General features: G+C 31.9%; 2 protein-coding genes across 4 annotated transcripts in view; one reads left to right on the top strand and one right to left on the bottom strand.

Moving 5' to 3' along the window:
* LOC105252015 (acetylcholine receptor subunit alpha-like) overlaps window positions 1-21,890 on the bottom strand; it is a 72,399-nt gene that overhangs the window by 49,155 nt on the left and 1,354 nt on the right. The window contains exon 1 of one of the 3 annotated variants that reach the window (XM_011259180.3): window positions 9,724-10,145. The exons of the other annotated variants lie outside the window; for them this stretch is intronic. The gene's annotated coding sequence lies outside the window, so the exon portion shown is untranslated. Of the gene's footprint in view, window positions 1-9,723; window positions 10,146-21,890 lie in introns of those variants that run through there. 3 annotated transcript variants of the gene reach the window in all.
* Window positions 9,401-18,310, top strand: LOC105252016 (dynein regulatory complex protein 9). The gene is given in 12 exon segments (XM_020027756.2): window positions 9,401-9,476; window positions 9,769-9,866; window positions 10,034-10,204; window positions 10,207-10,234; window positions 10,237-10,301; window positions 10,360-10,373; window positions 14,873-15,061; window positions 15,133-15,231; window positions 15,771-16,011; window positions 16,188-16,394; window positions 16,749-16,880; window positions 18,002-18,310. Coding segments are annotated over 12 exon segments (1,521 nt in total). The 3' UTR covers window positions 18,203-18,310.

Here is a 21,890-nt window from a genome sequence, read left to right on the forward strand (position 1 = left end):
AATTAAGTGGAAAATAAAGTCTTCATTAATGCGTTAACTTTCAAGAAAATACAGATATAAGTCGTATAAATTCTTTGACGTGATAGTTGATGAAGTGTTAATAAAGTGGTAAAATATGAAAGGATGTATCACACATGGAATTAATGGTTGGTAAAATTGCAACGGTAACACCGTCACGAACATCGCGGAGTTGTTCGTTGGCGTGTTTCCGACGAAGCATAAATCATAACAAGACGTCCATCCGCGAAGACGATTGCCAGGCGGTTTTGCGTCAATTATTCTTGTAGCAACCGTCGCGCGTCGCTTAAAAGCGGTTATTAAACTTTTCCTTCGTCGCACGTTATCGCAATGCGTTCTATATCTTTTGCTGTCATCCATTATCAATATTGAAAGATGACACAAATGAAGAAATATATATTTCACGGAAACGAATTTATTTTAGACAAAATATTACAACATTTACAATAATATTATGAATATTATATGAATATTATGTAAAACTTTGACACAGTATACTTATAAGCACGACGAAAATTTCTGTGTATATTTATAAGGGTAAATGGAAAGTGTTATATTACAAAAGATCGTTTCCATGGAAATTTTAAAAATCAAATTATATATGTGCGGGCTTTACTTAAAATCAACCATTTTATAAAATGTCGAATCTTCATACAAACAGAGTTGTTGTAAAAAAAAAGTTAAAATTTAAAAAATCTATATATGTGTATGTGTTTTTATTTAATTTTTTTTAAATTGTTACACATACAGTTTTCAACTTCAGTTTCTAAATAAGAGAATTTTCTTATATAAGTAAATTGAAAAAATATCTAAAATAAATAAAATTTCTGAAATAACTAAAATAAATAAAATTTTTTAATATTTAATATTTACGTCAAAAATGTCTACTTTTATCAAAAATTATAAGCAAACAATTTAGTTTATATGTTTATATGTTACTATATAATAAAATATAGTAACAAAAAATATTATCATTATTCCTTACAAAACTGAAGTTGAAATTCGGCGCTGTTATATGAAATATTGAATCACATTAAAAAATACTTAGCAAGAGCTTTAAATTGGGCAATAAGAATGTTAGAGAAAAAAGGTCGAAAAAATAAGAGGAATATCAAATCAGCAGCCAAAATCTCACAGATAGTCCATATTCTTACACACACATATGTATATCGTATAAAACCAGGTAATGTGTAAGGTCGATATTTTTCATTTTATTTTTCATTTACCCTTATATTACTATCAAAAATATGTTCCATGAATAGAACGCCAATCTCTGTGAACATACTTCACAAATGCGCAGGTTTATACGTGGAGGTTGAGACGCAGCTAGGTATAAAAGTAAAGTAAACAAAAAACAAGAGAGAAATATACAAGATATTTCAGCTTTAAACTTTCAAGTAACACATTTCGAGTAATTTTCTCCAAAAAATCTCTCTTTATAAAAAAAGGATAACATAAAGGATAACATAAAGGATTTTAAAGGATAACAAACAGGAGAAAAAATATATCGCAATTGCAGACAAATCGATTAAAAATAAAAATAATTCTTTCACAAGAAATGTCCTTAAAAAACGATGCAGTACACGCAAATTTGACAAATACAATGTAGAATATAGAGCGTTAAACGACAACAAACCGGCGTCAATGACCGATATGATACAATATTCGAATTTACAGATATCTATGACCACGTGTCACGTGGTACCGACAGTCACTGACATAAAAGCCACCGAAAAATCTCTCGTCACGTATCCTGCTGCGGTTCAATATTGAAAAGCTAACGCGGACCGTAAAGAATCCTCAATGTTTCTTTGACTCGCGACAGGTTTATGGGGAGTCAAACGCGGTTACGTAGCAGCCGGAATTCGTTAAATATTAAATATCGACCGCTGGCTGTTCGTCGCGCACACATTAATAAATTTCAAATTACATATATCAACGTTTCGCCGGTGCTCATACAGCGTTCATCATTGATATGTGTTTCAGAACCTCGTTAATAATGAAGAGCCCGAAACTGAGAACGATCCCACCACTCCTTTCTAACATTGCAATTTTACCCGGTCGCGGATATTTCTTAGCTATATCATGTCATTTAGACAACCGTAATAACGGAGGTCCTTTGTGTTCAACGTTGTACGTTGGAAATGAAAGCTAGAGAGTTAATATTAAATTCCTCCTGGTAGGATACATGTAGCTTATATCTTGTGCTTATTCATGGTTACGTAATTATAGGATAACATAATTCATTATTAAATTACATATAATAATGACAAATATTACAATAACTATGGAATGATAGAGGGATTATATAATTATTTCTGGTAATTTTTAAAGTCGCAAGACTATATGCGATATTTCTTTTGCTTAAGTGTATCTATCTGATCTATTTATATTCGTTATATTAATTTATAGAAAAATAATATTAAATTTGTCGCGAGAAATAAAATTATCCTCTTGTCCTATTTTGCGCGCAACCTTGTTATCATGTTTCTAGCGCTCGCTATGCTAGAACAATCGCGGTAGGTAAACTGTAGACGAAACTTGACAAGGAGAGACAAAAGGATGTCTATCGTACTTTTCTTCGAAAGCTTCGAGCTCTGGATCCTTCTCTCCTGGGTCTTGAGGTATCTACGAGCTCCCTGACAATTTCAGACTCTCCATCGACTGAAACTGAATTACCCAAACAAAATTTCCGTTGAAATCCCTAGAATATTCACTTCAGGAGACGGTCAAAATATCGTGAATTAGCTCGCGTGTTCGGTAAGTGTGGATATTTTTTAAAATAATATTATCAATTCAACGCATATACATGTGTGTGCTTTAAGCAAGTAAATGTTGTTATTAATATAAATTTGAATGTGAAGAAATGTCTTCTAGATTAAATACATTATTGTAAAAATATAATATATGTATAATTATCTATTAATCTGTAAAATTTTCTATTTTTCAAATTGCATCGAATGCTTGCCCCGTTTGATCGAATTTCTCACCTTGCTCATTTCCAGTTTATCTCTGCGTTCGCGTAGTATCCGTGTAAATAGCGGTAATGTTAATCTCCGGTTAATGCTATGAGATCCGACGCTGGTAGATGTCGAACGGAGGAATTTATCGATTCCTCCGTTTGAGTCTGTTCAAATAATAACAAAGCGGAAATTCGCCCTTTAAACTATCCCGTCGTAACGAGAGCGGAACATAGAAATAGGAGCGAGGAAAATAGAAAAGGAGAGAGAAGTTATAGATAGAGATATATGCATGTATGTGCATAGAAAGAAAGAGAGAGAGAGGGAAGGAGAGAGGGGGGAGAATCACACAGGTAATTTATTGCGACCTTTCAGCTCGCTAATGCACCTGAAGGTACAAAATACCTGACCAGCTTCCTACACATGTCCTGTCTATTGTTCGAATTCTAAGCGTACCAGAACGTAATAAAAGAGCTTACTTTACAATCATATGTCATGCCTTAATTCTTTATGGAATATAATTTTGTTCAAAGCATGCATACATAATATTTTGCCAAGAAATCAATTTACGAGTAACAATGTAATATTTTATAAATATTATAAAATAATGTATTAATAAGATTAAATAGTATATAAATATTAAATATTATATTTAATTTTTTAACTAAAAAGATATGTATTTTACACTTTTTACTGGTTTCAATAACATATTAATGATTATAAATGAGGTCTATTTGTTAGTAATAGTATCTTATTAGTTTCTTTAATTCCTGTAATCAGTGTAATTGGATCAGAGATTGTTACTTTATTATTACAAGCTTGCAGAGAATGCTACTTTATTATTACGAGCCGAAGTCATTGCGATCTATTGTGCTGTATTTATCTAGCTGTTTACGTTTATTCGCGGTCCAAGAAAATATACGGTCAAACTACACGTGATATTATATTTCAAAAGCACAATAATATGAATCCGACATATTTTATAAGCAATCAGAAAAATTTTTTAAACTACAGTCGAAATCATCTTTTTTTTTTTAGAATTTTACAAATTCATTTGATTCATTTGATTCTTTTTTAATACGTTATATTAAATATATTTAAAATAAATTCTTTGGATGCTCAAAAGCTTTGTAAATTTTCAGAATAATTTTTATCTTTCTACCGATCGTTTCAACAACTCGATTCAATATTCGCGAATAAGGCCATCGTAGATCTTTCGTGAATACTGATCGACTCTCGATGGGATGAAAAAGCTTCTTGATGAATATTATTATCGGATAACGAGGTGTCATCTTTAACGATGACAGTTTGCTCCTCGTCAAGCGCCCATCGCCATTCGAAGACTTTAGACCGATAAGCAGCACATGAAAATTCTTGCTCGAGCTATTGGCTTTTATTAAGGAAGCTCGGCTGCATATTCAATGCTCTTATCGGTCGCCGGTGTGTCTGCTTGTCGAGGACGAACTCAAGACTTTTGTATCGGTAAAGAAACATAAAATACTCATGACACTCTATTCGAAAGATTCAAAGACAACGAAGAAAAATTGAGATATTTTAAGGTACAATAAGGATATAAATAAAGGTATAAATGTATAAAATTATAGCACGTTGAACTATCTCGAATCATTAGGTACTAAACAAGTATCTTTTAATCTTGCTCAATGAAATTTTCTGATGCTGATAAAAGAATGAGAATGAGGTAAACTTCAACGATATTCTCCCGCCGCTCTTTGTGCCCTCAAAATTGCACAACATTCTTTGGAAGCTCATCGAATAACATTGTATACGCGCTTTTCACTATCCACTCTAAAAATGAAAAAAGAAAAAGAAAAACACGTTTTGTTCTGGACAAAAGCATTTTTCGCACTTTCCATTTTATGAAAAAAAAAGAAAAAAAAAGATTTATTCAGAGCAAAGGTTGTAGAGCGAAGCAATTAACAATACACCTCGACTGACGTTAAAAGAACAATCTTTTATTTGACAAGCTAATAAAAACATAAAATAATGCTTTATCCGAAAGTGAGAAAATTAATTAACATAAAATTGAATAGAAAGAGAATATAATTAAAAACAAAAAATTATCCAAGAATGGAAAATTTCTATTCATCTTTATCCGACAAGTATATATATGTGTTTTTGTTTTTTGATTTAATTTTCCACTCTTAAAAACAACAAATCGATATTCGCAAATATCCCTCTTTTCCGCAATGCTGATTGATTATCTCGATGCTGCGCTATACATTACTTCATATCAATAAAACCTATCAATAACTGAGCGATGCATTTGATAGTCTTTTAAACATTTTAAAAACTCAATTTTAAATGTATGTAAAATTTTAATTCAAATGATTTTGAAAAAACGGAAAAATTAATATATAAGTAATTGTACAAATACACACACAAAATGAAAGATACGCTTATGTAGTTTATGTTATATGTATGTATGTGTGTTTCAATTTCCTTAAAATATTATATTTTTAGAAAAAATATATATATACATTTTATAATTAAATTTTTGTGTGAATTTTTGTGTGAACAAATATTTTTGCATTATAAAAATAAAAATTTTTACTTAATTTTTTGACAATCATCCTTATTATTTTTCGAATTTCAATTTGTTTTAATCAACATCTGACAGTTTAGCATTGATAAAAATTGTTTCTATTTATTACATTTGATTTTATTATTACTAGAAATTATAAAACGCATGTCACACACTATATATATTCATTTCTTCTACTATATAATACAATCTGAGAGAAATTCTTTATAGTTTAATTAATATAAATGTACATAAATAAATAACTATATATATATATATATATATATATATATTTATTTATTTATTTATTTATTAAACTGTATATTTATATTAATTAAACTACACAGAATTTTTATATTAATTAAACTACACAGAATTTTTTTCAAATTTTACTACATAATAGAAAAAATGAAATGATACGCACACGCGCGTTTTGACTTATAAAAAAAATTAAAATTCTAGATATAATTATGTAATTTTATACATAATTTTATATATGAGCAATTTTTTTTCTTCAAACTTTGGAGGAGCAGAAGCAGGAAAATGAACACGAGGATGAGCAATGAGCAAGAACAGAAGCAGTGAGCAATAAGCAGTGAGCAATGAGCATGGAGAAAGAAAAAATAATGCCTGTTTTATGTAATCATGCACATAAAATATATAAGATTATATATATGAATATATATAATCCTATCAAATTATATATATATATATATATTATATATATATATATATATAAGTATATAGAATATTATATAGAATATTGTAAGAAGCGATAAAAAGAAAGTCGCTCTATTATACGTATCTAATTGTAAGTTGCCTATATATATTTGTGGTATACTTATATATAATATATAATTATATATATATATATATATATATATATATAATATACATATGTATATATATAATTTAATTATTAATTATATATAATTATATATACATATCTTTTTCGGATTATATTATATAATAGAAGGAACTAAATAGCTCGTATTTTGTAATGTTCTAGTATTATAAAAGTTTCATTGTATTTATTATGTATACAAAATAGACAAGTCGCGAAATAAATTTTAACATTAAATTTCTAATTTCCGAAATAAAAAAAATTTCAGTTAAAGAACTTTTAGAAAAAGGGACCCTTGAATTTTCGAATCTCGATTCTAATTTTCCATTTTAGTTATATTCGATATTTTTTTAGTTATATTCGATATTAATATCTTTTGCGGTTTTGAGGCTAAATCGAACATATCTGCATATGACGGAACAAGCGGCGTAACGTTGATAAGAGAAGCGGCGATGAAAGTTTTAATTATTTTATGCGGTATATTCAGTACTTTCCTGAAATGCTGTTACCAATTCTGAAGCCAACGATAAAGCATTTTATAACCGACATTTCGCGCAAATGAAATCCTCACAAGACGGCATTAAATACACGAACCATATATGTATAAAATATTCATATGCTCGATAGTGAGCGTTGAGCAAGATTCTTTTTTTCAAACGACTTTGTTTTATAAATTTAAAAAAGAAAGAGAGAAAAGGAACAACGTTATTGAAACTATATTTCTTTCTGTTCTATTTTTTAGATGATTTTATATTAATGCTCTTAATATAAAATATTAAAATATAAAAAATAAAGAAAAAATATCATTTGCAAAAAATTTAAATAACTGCATGCATTTTTTATCGAATAAGAGAGAGGAAGAAAAAAAAGAGAGAAAGGGACAGAAGGAAAGAGAGTAAAGAGAGAGAGAAATATAAAACGTAACATGTATCATTTTAACCAGGATATCGAAACACGTATGTTTGCATATAGATTTAAATGTACTATCGTAAAAATTCGCGATTTACAACTGAGATTTCAGAAGATTAAATCACAATCCTTTTCCGCTAGTAACAATTAAAAGGATTAAATCAGATTTCTCTCTCTCTCTCTCTCTCTCTCTCTCCCTCTCTCTCTCTCTTTCTCTCTCTCTCTCTCTCGTGCGAAAGCGATGAAATCTGTTCTTAGCATATAAACTTCTTAGCCGCTGGCGCTTGCTTTACGCTCGGTAAATAATAGCCGCGTGTGATTGGTTTGCTCCTCACGTGCAAATCGTAATCCCGAATTCCCACGACGACGATCGCGAACGGAATTACCTCTGTCATGTTGTCAGGCCGATTTAACGCGCCAAATTAGCTGACCATTAAATCGTCGTCAATTGACGCGGCTCTCTTGATTTTTCTCTTAGTAATTGGAATACTTATCTTCTATATCGATATCATTTTTAATGAAATATATTAAAATTATATGTCAGATACAATTTTAAACGAGATATTTGATAAATTTTTGAAATATGAGTGGATTTTTTTTCACTATTGTTTGTTACTCGATATTAAATATCATTTTTGTTTCGTGTGAAGGAAATTTAATTCTGAATAATTCAAGGAATTCATCAAAAATTAAAACTGCGGATATCCTTACGTGTGTTTTAACTTAAATTTTCAAAACTTTGACTAAAATGAGCCGTATTGCAAGTTTAAAAAAAAATGTGTGCATTACAAACCCGAAATTTATCCCAATATCTAATTTTTACAAATTTAACATATGTGCGAAAAAAATATGTAATCTGTTTGCTATTTTTCTTCGTTCGGTATCGAGCATAAAAAAGCGGTCTGACACCAGAAATGCCCACTCCAAGCTTATATGTAAATTAAGTACTCGACCGCTTGTGGGACGTTAATTGGAAGCGTGACGGAAAAAAACGATCGTACGAGTACCCATGCGACAAACAAAATGAGAGAAGTCGAGTGCTCTTACAACGCGTCCCGCAAGGAAATTCGATTTAAATGGTGATTCGTTAATCGAGTTCCGAATTGAGATAAGCCGTTAATTCCCTTTGCAAAAGAGAATATATATTTCATATTCTCTATGACAAAAGTCTCGTAACAATGCAGCAAAATCATGTTTCATTTAGCGAATAATAATTACCAAAATAAGAAAAGATTCAAGAGAACAGGTCAAATAAATCGCGCTAACTTATAATAGCTTAGCACTATCTTAGCATAATATAATTAACAAATAATCGATAAAAATAAAGAGAGAAAAGGGGAAAAAGAAGTATTTTTATAACATAATTAATTATCGCAAGTATAAGCGATATTTATACATGCAACATAAACATACATAATATGCAACGACCGATCGAAAATAATTTTCTTCTTCGAGCATAAGAGACGAATCAATAGCGGCTGAAGTATTATTTTATTACATCTAACTTTCAACATTGATTAATAATATCGGTAACTTGAGAATGAGAGAGATATCGATATAATATCGAATAAAGTATTTATATAAATATCTATAATATAGATATCAAATATAGAGGATAATTATTTTGTTATGTAAATATAAAAAGTCAATTAATCATTTTAAATAAAAGCGTTTTATGTTGCTTTCACATGTATCTACTATCTAAAAATTTTATACATTAATTTGTATATTTGCATAATAACAGCTCAATTAAAATTGTATTTTTTCAATGATAAATTTAATATTTTCATGACATAAAAATATTTACGGTGAGTTATATATTGGTCGTGATATGAAACTACATTAAAAAGAGTATCATGATTATTATTTTATAAATAAACATGCGATGTCACGTTTTTATCTTCGATACAATTATATCTAATCCATGTCAATCGTATTTCAATTGAATCTGAGATCATTCTCGTTCTCTCTAATAGCGCATCAATATCTGAATTACTAGGATTATAACGATATCAATTTAATCATTTTTATTGCTCGTTAGAACAATGAAGTTAAACTCAACGCGAATAAAAGTGCGATTTACCGAGGTTATTTCCCACTGGCGGGATTCTCAGCGTCATTTCATCGATGTTTCTGCAGAACGCGTGTTTACCACCCCCACCCGCGAAAAAGAGAGCGAGAAAGAGAGGTAGTGAGGTTGAAAGTAAAAGAAGAAAAGGGACAGATAGAGAGTAAAAAGAAGCGACGTAAACACGAGGGTTGCGAAAATTGCCAACTAGGTTACTCGTGACAACCCTCGGTAAGACACGAATCGAATTATATGGGTTAAGCTTTTAAAACTTGCCTCCCCGAAACACACTTTCGTCGCGTCCTCTCTACCCGTTTCGCGTCTCCACGGAATAACATGATCCCACTGGGATTCGGAGGCGAAAGGAACCTAATCAACTTACCCCCGGTGTGAGATACGTTAGACAATAACAACAATTGGACAACAGCAGACGAGACAATCACCAGCACCGGCACTAGCACCACCACCACCCACGACGACGTCGATGATGACGATGCCGACGACGACGACGACGACGACGACAAGGCGGGATTATAACTTTGCACGCTCCTGCAGCGAGCCGAGGACGTTTCCGAGACGACGCACACACGTGAAAAGCGGGCGCGACGTTATCGTGGATGAGATGCGCGCGTGCTCCCTTTCCTCTCTCTTTCTCTGTCGGTCCCGACGACTCGAGAGATACGACACACCAGGTGTCGCGTATCAAAACGGAGTACCTGAACAATCACCGCGACCGCGTTCCGCGGTTGGGGGTTTGCGTCTCGAGGGCCGAGCGCCGCGACGCGCACGTCGACGACGGCGACGACGACGACGGCGAGGAACGCACGACGAGTAGACGAGAACGACTCTTTCTCGCTACCACCCCACCGACACCGCCCTCGCGCATCCTCGCCACACACTGGGCGCGACGCCAACGCGCCGTCGCGACGCCGCCTCGCCAACGCGCAAACGCGCCTCCGCATGTGTACCTATCTATGTCCTTTGCGCGGGTTAGGTCCACTTTTCGGACTACGATAACAAGCGATGGGGTGCGTCCTCACCCTTGTCTTAGATAAGGGACAGTTACCCTATTTAAGTCGTTGAACGAAACGCCGTCAGTCGGTTGTTTTTTTTTTAACTTTTTTTGTTTTTTATTTATTTCGTTTTGAATCGCATATCACGATCATTATTGTTAGTTGGAAAAAGAATAATCCGAAAGCAAGCTTTGGGAAATTTATTTGAAGCCTTTGATGTGGAACGCGATTGTCTCTTACGTCTGATCTGTTTTTGTTGGAGATCGTATGTATGACTTTTGAAATTAGTATAAGTCGTTTTCATAAAAGCAAGTGGATTAAAAAGAATCGAGGGAAATTAATTTTTCTCGTATTCTGTTAAAATGAATTATTGGAGTCGGGAATTAGTTTAATAGCATTTGAATCCGTTTCTCTTCTCTATGTACTAATATATCTTACACTTTGTGCGATAATCTTTTTTTAAATCCTATAAAATAAAATGGAGATCATTAAATTTCCATCTTCTTACTCTTCAATACGAGATAAAAGAGAATTTCCTATAACATATTCTAATTATTAAAAAAACTTAATTATTTAAATCTTCCTAAAAAGAAGTGAAATAAATAAAAAAACAGGTAAATCGTTAAGCTAAATTTTTCCTCTTTATCTATATTTTTTCTTTTTATTTTAAAAAATTCATAACACATATATGATTTTTTAATCCAACTTTTTAGTCCATATATATAATATTAAAGAATATATAAAAATTCAAAGCTATTCTTTTCAGAAATCTCAGATTAATTGTATGGTAAAGATTAAATTTTCCCTTTCACTGTAAACGAGACGTTACCGTAGAATATAAATTTTCAATAATTGAATCTTTAAAGAAGAAAAATGAAAAAAAAGAAATGAAGAAAATCTCTATTTGCTTTACATCTTTCATATTAGCTCTATCTCCAATGGGATTAACCGATAAATAGACTTTGTACGAAATCTATCGTAAATTGCAGAGCATCAATCGTATCGGAAGATTGATGGTTAAATAATTATCGATAAAAGTATTACACACACACACACACACACACACACACACACACATATATATATATATATATATATAAATATTAAGTAAAATATGAAATTTAAAAAAAAGTTTCTTGCGTTCATATCTATAAAATAAAATATAGAGATTTCCGATTTAAAATTTATTTACTGTTTATAAATTTATTCAAAATAATCACATTATAAATAAACTATTCTTATTTTTGTATAATAATATATGTATTAAAATAAATAAATATACATATGTACACATTTCACATAATAATTTTGATTTAATCTTTCATTTGTATAATATGAATTTCTCGAGTTAATTTACTTTTAATTTCAAAGTTAAATAGAAACATGATTTGCCTAATCATTGAATTTGGGTGTGATCCATTAAATTATTCATTGAATAAATCTTAAAAAACAGTATAATAAAAATACAAAATACATATACACGCATGTGCACACACACAAATTCGGAATGCTTCAAATTTTTTTACAAGAGGCGACATCACCATCTTGTTTTCACAAATTCACGATCTTTTACATTAAACGAGAAGACAAGTCACGCAAAGAACTTTCTTTTTAGACAATGCAGATTCAATTAATGTCCTCTCTCGACGTGAGAAACTTTTCCAATCAAACTGGTACGTGATAGCATGTCCTTTTTTGCCTGAAGAATTTTTTCTCGACGGATACCGAGGCCAGGATCTTCATGCGATCGGATAGCAATTATGTCGGTATCAATTTAGCAGTTTTCGACTTTCGACCACTTTGCTTTGCTTGTAGGAGCGTAATAATTGATGAAGAATCAATAGCGTGAGGTCACTCCTCTTTAAACAGATCAGACAGACCGATCGAATTTCTCTAGTTTCTTTTTGCCAATGTGAGTTTTGTCGCAAAGGGAGATAAGATCTATCATGACATCCATTATATTTAATTATGTTTGTAAAGCTTTCTTTGCAATGCGTATAATATATATTCGACAATTTACGATCTTTTCCATTTTATTTCTTACAGACTATATTTGTACTACTTATTTTGTACTATTTTATTATATTATAATTTATTATATTATGATATTATATATTATTTTTATATTTTATAATATTTTTATTTTATTATATATTATTTATATTATTTTTATAATATATTTTATTATAATAAAATAATAATCAAGTCTTTTGATTATAATATAATAATATAATAAATAATATATTATATTATTATATTGTAATAAAAAGATTAGAACATTATATAGTTGTTGAAAATAGAGATAATAGTAAGAAAATCGCATGAAATGTCTTTCATTTTAACGAGAAATAATAAAACGAATGAAAAAAATTTTATGATACTTAAGATCGATAATTCTAAGCATTCTATGGCGTGTTGCAGCAGAACTATACGGTACATTTCTTCGGTTTCGTGTAAGCCAAGATGTACTTGGTTTCCTTCAAGTTCGCATTAGATGTCTACACCTTTAAAAGGCCAAAACTTCTTCGCGAGAGTTTCACTTCAAACTTTTCCGCAAATGCGAAAAGCAAAATCGCGTTTCGGAGAGCGTGTTTGAGAATAACGAAATACACATGCGAATGCGTTGAATCGCAACTTTCCAGATTTTTCGTGCGATTTTCTTCCATTTCATTTTTCGTTTAACAAAATTTTGAATGTGCGGCGAATTCAACGAAGTTAATTTGAAAAAGTTATATCTCAAAAGCGCCGACAGCTCGCTCAAGTCGGAAACCGTATTCGCGCTTTTTTTGACATCGCAAAAGAGATATTTCCTCGGCAAATGCTTCCTTTTCATTTGCGGTAAGCGCTGCTCTTTGCGTGAAGCCCTGCCCCCTTTTTTTCTCTCGCTTTAATGTCCCAGCGGTCGCTGGGTTCGTTTCCACGGCAGCCCGCGACGATGGATCAAACTGTTTAACTCGCTCGAAAGGTTCGCAAAGTCATAGAGTTGGTCGGTTCTTTTTTTCGCAATACAGTCACATGTCAGGATCGATGTGATGACTGCGCGTCCAGTAATGTGATGTGCCTAATTAAGCCGGAAAAATGTCTGCTTATTTGTAATTTGTAACGCTCTGTCTGCGCATACATATACGGTAATGTACGTGTATTATCTATTTTCAATGTATGTTGCACTATATGCTTCGACTACATGTATACAAGTGAATTATTAAATGCGTTTTCCTCTCTCTGTCTTGCTATCACATAATTATGTTGTTTCAGAAATAAATAATAAACAATAATAAATAATATATAATAAACAACAATAAATAATATAAAATAAACAATATAAAATAAAATATTAACAATGTTTAATTATTATTAAATTAAATTGAAATATAAAGTATAATATCATTTAAAAATATATATGTATATTAATTTAATTTACAATATTACATATGCGGTAATATACGTGTATTATCTATTTTCAATGTGTGTTGCACTATATGCATGCTTCGACTATATGTATACAAGTGAATTAAATGCGTTTTCCTCTCTCTGTCTTGCTATCACATAATTATATTGTTTCAGAAATAAATAATAAATAATATATAATAAACAATAATAAATAATATAAAATAAGCAATATAAAATATAAAATAAAATATTAACAATTTTTAATTATTAAATTAAATCGAAATATAAAGTATTATATCATTAAAAAATATATATGTATATTAATTTAGTTTACAATATTATAAAAAATAATTTTGGAAAGTTAAATCTCATTTAATATGCAACATATTAATCGCATCTTTAATCGTTCATTTTTATCCTTTTCTCTTCACTTTTTATTTCTTTTAGATATTCTTACTCCAATTTTTACTCCATATTTACTTCGCTTTTATATGTTTGCGCCATTTAAATATGTACTTACATTTCATATTTACGTTTATTTCTTTTGATTTTAATAAAAATTTTTATTTTATTCTTTTATATTTATATTCTTGATTAATTTATATATTCATATCCTTCTATAATAAAGGGGATTTCTTCTGCAGATATTTCTCTGAAAGCATAATTTATATTTCGATTCTGCTGTTAATGTTGCTCAGAATTTACGAAAGTAATGGGAGAAAATAACATTGAAATCGCGGTACAACATATCTACAGACGAACGCATGATAAATTGGTTCATCAGATAGATGCAGACTGACATGATATATCTACCAGTCAGATACGTTTAATGTTAAATTTGCCTACTCTGGACACAAAACGTACATACCAATACATATATTATACACGTGCCATGTGCAAACGTATAAACTTTATTCTACCGTGAGAAACAACTTTTACAACGCGAAATATTTGATCTTGTTATTTTCATAGTTGTTGCTAAAACAATTTTAAAGTTATATATTCTCGTATTTTATAGTTTTATCTTTCACATGTGTGTACACAAGTCGGTCAACGTAAAATAGTAGCGCAAGGTTTGTAGCAATCAACGAACAACAAATTTTTTTTCGCTAAAATTAAAAAAAAAAGAAAAAAGAAAAAAGAAAAAATGGAAGCGTCAATAGAAGCGAAAAATTCTGCAACATTCTCACCGGCGGAACGTGAGGCTGTTCTGGAGATCTTACAGGAATGCGCGGATTCATTAATCATTTATCATAACACTTTGGGACAGCAACCGGTGATGAGAGGTGACGCCGTTAATTTTTATCCCAAAATTGAGTACGTCTAACGGATACGCAATAAAAAAACACCAATATCATGACAATTTGTCCTTGCATATCTACTTGCAGAATTTCGGAAACGTCAATTTTGCAGTCGCTTATCGGAAACGTCGCGGAGATGACAGATTCACGAAGGGAAGCTGTGCGTGAAAAGCTTCAACGAGACAGGTTGTTCATTTAGCCTGTCTACACCGTCTGAAAGTATAAAGCCGACAACTGGGCAGTAGCGAATAGATCACTCTCGAGCGGAAAACTTCGAAATGAGTTATATAATTAGTAAATTAATATACGTAATAATTTCTCGAAAAATAAATATAAATAAATTCGGTTTTCTTTTTCATTTATATCATATCCAGTTTCATATAAAACTTGAATCGAATAAAGTACGATGATTACACTTGTCGTTTTACATTTTTTATCTCTTTTAGATATTATTACTCCAATTTTTTCTCCTATAATGTGTACTTACGTCTCATATTTACGTTTATTTCTTTTGATTTGGATAAAAATTTTGATTACTTTATACTTCTATGATAAAATTATATATAAGATATGTACAGATATATATTATCTCCAAAATATTACGCTATGTTTAAGAGAATTCAAGCTATTTTAATCTTTTATTGCTACGTAGATCTAATGTGTAAACTCAACTACAGTAATATTCATATATATCGGTCTCAAGAGATATCAATGTTACATTGCAGTTTGTATGTGAGCGATATAATACGAGACTTGAAGCAAGAAATTAGCGAACGCGGGACTATCGAGGTACTAATTAAGGAAATCGAGAAAATCACATCGGAGGAGGAGCAGGAGAGTTTTTTATCGGAGGAGAACGGAAGAATGCAAATTATCCTAGCGGAGTTACGAAAAAAGATCGTCGATAAGAAAACGTCGAACGAGAAGGAGGAGGAAAATTTAACAAGGAAGCTTACTTTAACACGGGTATAAATACAATACTTCATACGAGTCAAGGAAAGTTCATATACTATATGCATATAAAACATATACATGTGTCGCGCGCGATACAATGACGATAAATCATCAAGTTTTACTATTTAACTGCTATTTGTTATGCGTATAAGGTCACGCTCAACAAAACTTGTTGGCAAAATGTTTAGGATGAGAAGGAGAGACTGAAACTAATTAAGGACGTAGAGATGAGATACGTCCGAGCTTGGGAGACGGCACGTCGCGAACAGAACGTACTACGTTACAAATTAAAGATGGACGAACTGGAGAGGACTTTGAATAATTGTTACGTACGCGAGAAAAACGAAAATTGCGTAAACAGCGAATTAACGCGTTATCTGACATGGCGTATCGCGGTGAGTGAGCAAATCTTTTTTTCTACAATTTTTTTCCTCGTAAAATATATAGCAGAAAAGTTTTAGATAGATTGTATACTGAAATATTTAAGTCTTAAAAGGTCCGTCGTTAAAATTAAGGCAGACGTTTAAGCGATAAATTTCAGTAAATTCTTTAGCGAAAAAGCTGAAAATGTTGTGGAAAAAGATTCTTCTTGAAATTCGAACGTTTTACGATTTCTTTTAATATGTTAAAATTGATCCAGTGTTTTTGCTGAACGTTAAGTAATTTACTCGAAATAAGTTCCATCGAGAAAATTTAAAACGTAGCATCCTTACGTAGGTAACAAAAATATTTACTTTGAATTTATACAGTTCATCGAGAATCGAATCGAGCAATGGCGAGAGAGGTATGATCGGGAGAAGAAGATCTATGAGAGAGAGATCCTCAAAGTACGCAATGAGATAGAAGACGCTCGGAAATACTTGGAGCAACTTAAAACGGAGGTAATGATTAGAAAACTATGCTACGGTATGAGAAATATTTTCATTTCATTCTCAGGCGTCAGAAACGGTGCAGAAAAGTAATTCAATTTCGCCGCTCTCGTTATTTCGACTATTTCGCTTCTGTTAAACCTTAATTGCCGGATAAGGAGGATTTTCCGACCAGGCAACAAACAACACAATCACGGTCTTATTTTGTATTCTCTGTATGACTGTCTAATTTACTGCATCACGTTTCGCTGTAAGCCTATAGGCAATCGAGCTCGGGTAACTTGGTTCGGCCGAGTTTAAAGGGTGCGCCAAAGTTTTGCCGGGTAATCGATAATTCGCGTCAGGTTGAGATACAGAAATGTCTCGATGATCATTATTAATAGCTGGTATCCTCAAATCCTAAGCCTCGGAAAGCCTTTCATACACGATACATTTCGAGTTGGTATACATTTAAGCTAGGATTTACCCGTTGTATGTGACCAAAAGTCTATGCATTAATTATCAAATCTTCGGACTTTTTTACATAGAGTATAGGAAACGAATTTTTTTTTTGTAATATGTAACCTAATCGAGAAGAGAAGAAAATTTAATTATGAAAAGATCTCACGTTTTCAACTTGCTTTCAAAAAAAAGAAATTAAATTTTAATACAAATCTTTTATAATTTCTAATAATATATTAGTCAATTAATACTTGTAATAAATTGGAAAGAATTTTTATTGAATTATAGATTTTATATATGTCTCAAATATTAACTATTAATAAAATATTAAAAAGTATTATTTATAAATGGTAATTAATATATTGTTTTAAATTTATTATAATCTGTTACAATGCATTTAAAATGTAAAACAATATATTAATTGCCTTTTATAAATAATACTTGTTAATATTTTGGTTAATATTTGTGACATATGAGGATACTTGACAATATGAGGAAGTTTTACATTTTATACAACATGAATATGGATATGTATTGTACAAGATTCATCTTTCTCATATTGTCTTCAAAGGTTTGCGACCATCATATAAAAGAAAGGCTCCATGTATTTTATGCTTGTTTTTTCGAAAGAGCACAAGGAGTTTCATAAGATGTGCCAGTAAACTCGTATTGAAACACAGTGTTTGTTACAGTATTGCAGCAATCAGAAATTCATCGACACATATCTCGCGGAGCAGGAGGCACTCCAAAGGCAAAAGGAACACGAGGATCACGTGCAACGTTGCACAATCAGGATCCAAGCCTGGTGGCGGGGCGTCATGGTGCGCCGGAAGTTGGGGCCGTATCGACCCGAGGAGAAAAAGAAGAAGCGGCCTGTTAAGACGAAGAAATAACTTTCCTCCCGACCGAGTTACCCTTGTGTACCGCATCGGTTTTAATTTGTTCAATCTGAGCGGGTGGATTAATTTATATTTGCCAACGATTTAAGCGATTTATCCGAGATTACGAATGATTAATCGAACATGGTAATTTGAAGTCTCGAAATTTTAAGGTGGATAATTTTTCAGTGTCGAAGCGCATGTTAAGATTATTTTCATTTGTTCGGCAAATTTTCACCGGATGGGAAAGGGCAGTTTCTTGTAAGTTATTTTCGCTGGTGGAGAAAAAAATATTGATTCTACTGATCGAAACTAGAATATAGCAATAAAGCAATATATTTTTAGCTTATTTTTCCGATACGTATATTGCTATACGATCTTCGCGAAATCGATGTAAGTACGTACAAACAAACGTATTGCCGCCGTCTACTGCATAGTTATTGGAAAGCACGAAATTCAACGTCTGTATCGGACATTAAAAAAAAATGAAATCACTAAAAAAAAGAGAGAGAGAGAGAGAGAACAATCGAGACGAAATATCGAGGCGGGCACGATATCGACGCCGCTTACGATTGTGAAGCGCAAATTCCGCGAGTCGTCGAATGCCAATTCGGTTTCGTGCCCTCTTCTCGTGATGTAACACACACACGCACACACACATGTACCGCACCGCGCGGGTCAAGTATTGTTCACGCAAGAATCTCATTTCCCGTGCAGCACTTCCTGGATCCCGCAGCGCGTTTCTGAAACGCCGCATGAAACGCGCGGCGTAATAATCGACTACTTATACACCGCACGAACGCGAACGCCCGGCATGCACGCGTATAGTTGACACGATGCTTTTTTTTTTTTTACTAACATGTTTGTTCAAAGCATGCTAAAAATCAACAGTTAGGGAGAGAAAAAGTTATTCCGCCTATTCCGAATATTTTTAGATTAATATATACCGACATTATATCGTATTCGTATCACTTAAGATTATCCGAGATGTGTCTACTTGTATTAAAAATGTGATTGTAATCTATAACGTTTTTATAAGATTGGCGATTAATAAAGCATAGTAATAGCCGTTGGTGAAGTTTGAATATTTTAATTGGAGTAGCGTGTTGTAGTTGGCGACAAAAAGTAAAACTGAAGTTTAGCTATAAAATCTAAAATGCATGATACCTTTTCACTAATGCATATTATATTAATCACGAGTAAAATAAAACATCGTGTAAATAACGCTTAAAAATGTGCCATTGCATCGCGATGCAGTCACTGCAGTGTGTACTATTTATTGTCATAATAGCGTTGAATTCATGATCATAATTTTGCTTATTTTTCTTTTTTTGTTCCCGTTAGTAAATTTTAATTAATTGTTTTATTTAGTTAATTGAATATTTCAATTGGAGTAGCGTGTTGGCGACAAAAAGCAAAACTGAAGTTTAGCTATAAAATCTAAAATGCATGATACCTTTTCACTAATGCATATTATATTAATCACAAGTAAAATAAGACATCGTGTAAATAACGCTTAAAGATGTGCCATTGCATCGCGATGCAGTCACTGCAGTGTGTACTATTGTCATAATAGCGTTGAATTCATAATCATAATTGATTATTTTTATTTTTTATTCCTGTTATAAATTTTAATTAATTGTGAGTGTGGATTATTTTTCTTGTTTATTATACTCTCGTTAGTAGATTTTAATTAATCGTAGTAAATTCATCGCACAATACTCGCCATCGATAATTAAAAAAACATACACACAAACATATGCAGATTTTGAAATTGATCATTTAAGGTGCAAGAATCTAATCAAAACATGTCCTACAGATTGAAGAATCTTTATTCTCGAAGAAACTTTATTCTAGACGAAATGTGACGATATTGAAACACATTTTCATAAATAGGAAGTAAAATTATCATTTTATATCAAGTGAACAAAGTTATCTTCCTCTTGAAACAATCTTTTAGCGAGGATTAAGAATCGTCGGTTCCGACGTCTTAAATAAAACATAATACAAAAGTCGATCGATCTTCGCCCTTTGCCATAGTTTTGCACCATATGCGCGGGCAGCTTTATTTTATTTTTTATGGCACGATTTACTCTCTCGGGAAAATGTGTGTCTCTCTCTCTCTCTTTCTCTCTCTCTCTCTCTCTCTCTCGCGAGGGGAGAAAGACAGGGAAATTTTAATCCGGAAAGTTTCTGAAAATTTAAGGCGACAGAGTGTATGAGGCGAAAGCGGTTCGCGATCGTTGTTTCCTTCGTCGCGGGAAAAGCTCGGCATCGTGCGACACCATCGTGCATTTTCCCTCGTGAGAAATTCACGAGGCCACCAACCTACACACACACATACACACATACACGTCCCAAGTACTCCCGTAAAACGAAACATGCAAGCTCACTAGGCGCGATCGTGCGGCCAGCCACCTTCTTAGATTACGATATAAGGAATGGTTAACGCGATGTGGCGGTGCACGCACGTGATAGCGCGCCCCGTTATATGTGTGTATATATGTATGCATGTATGTGCACTGCCTCTCGCTGACCCAGCTTTCGCATACATCGATAAGATGCGCTGAAAATGAGGCTGCTCGTGAATCCCGAGACCCTTGCGAGAAATTCTAGAGACTGTACTATATATGCTCCGCGTGCCCCCGAATTTCCGCGTATCGGAAAATTATATATCTCGGGTTATCTCATTATGTTAGCCTAGCGCGTAATATATAATATTCGCCTCAAATTGGCGGATATACATGTATATCCGGATGCGCGGTTTGAAAACGTAAATTCGCCGAATTCAATTTTCAGTATCACACGCAAGAGGGTTAATTTTGTGTATTTATAACAATCTGAATTTACTGAAATATTTGTGACAGCTTCAGTTCAAATTTATACAGAAAAAGTGGAATGGGAAAGATTGAAAAATTTTAATGTGCTATATACACAGTAAAAAATTATGCGTCCACATGTTAAAATTTTCTTGTATTACCACGTTTTGATTAGTTCTTCAATGTAAAATTAACATACAACCTATATGTTATTATTTTTATAACGTTTTCATGTGTTACATTTATGTCACTTTCAACTTTACATATGTCTCTTGAATGGAATGGAATGGAATATTATTTTGAGTATTTTTAACATAATCATTTTAAGCAATGTCAACATGTTTTAAAGTCGATTTAATACAGAGAAAAGTTAAAGTGACTCTTCAAATAATCTTGAATTTTGACATACAAAAATAATCAAATTTACTAAAATCAAATGTTTCTATTATAAATAATTTAAATTAAAATAATTATTATTATATGTTAATGTCCTTAACATTTCTTACGAATTATTGTAACTATTTTTTCATGTAATTTTTAATTAAGTTGTATGTTATTTTTACATTACATTTAAAGTCACAATAACAAAAATAAATGTAAAATATTGTGTCAATTATTTAACAGTTATTTTATTTTTAGTTTGTCGATAACGTACGACGAATGAATTATTTTAACTTAAAATTTAGAGTGAACTTTCTGGGACATGTAAAAAATGTTATAATTAACATTTTATTTTTTACTGTGTATGTGCACAGAACACTGCATTATTATAAAACGATAAAACTACAAAAATATTATTGAATTTTAAATATTCTCTAAATCAAATATTATTCAGATATTCAGGTAATCCCCTCGAATGTGTGAGGTTGCTCTTAACAGTGATT

Source organism: Camponotus floridanus, unplaced genomic scaffold (genome assembly GCF_003227725.1).
Source record: "Camponotus floridanus strain SB8 unplaced genomic scaffold, Cflo_v7.5 scaffold53, whole genome shotgun sequence".
Classification (NCBI taxonomy): Eukaryota; Metazoa; Arthropoda; class Insecta; order Hymenoptera; family Formicidae; genus Camponotus; species Camponotus floridanus.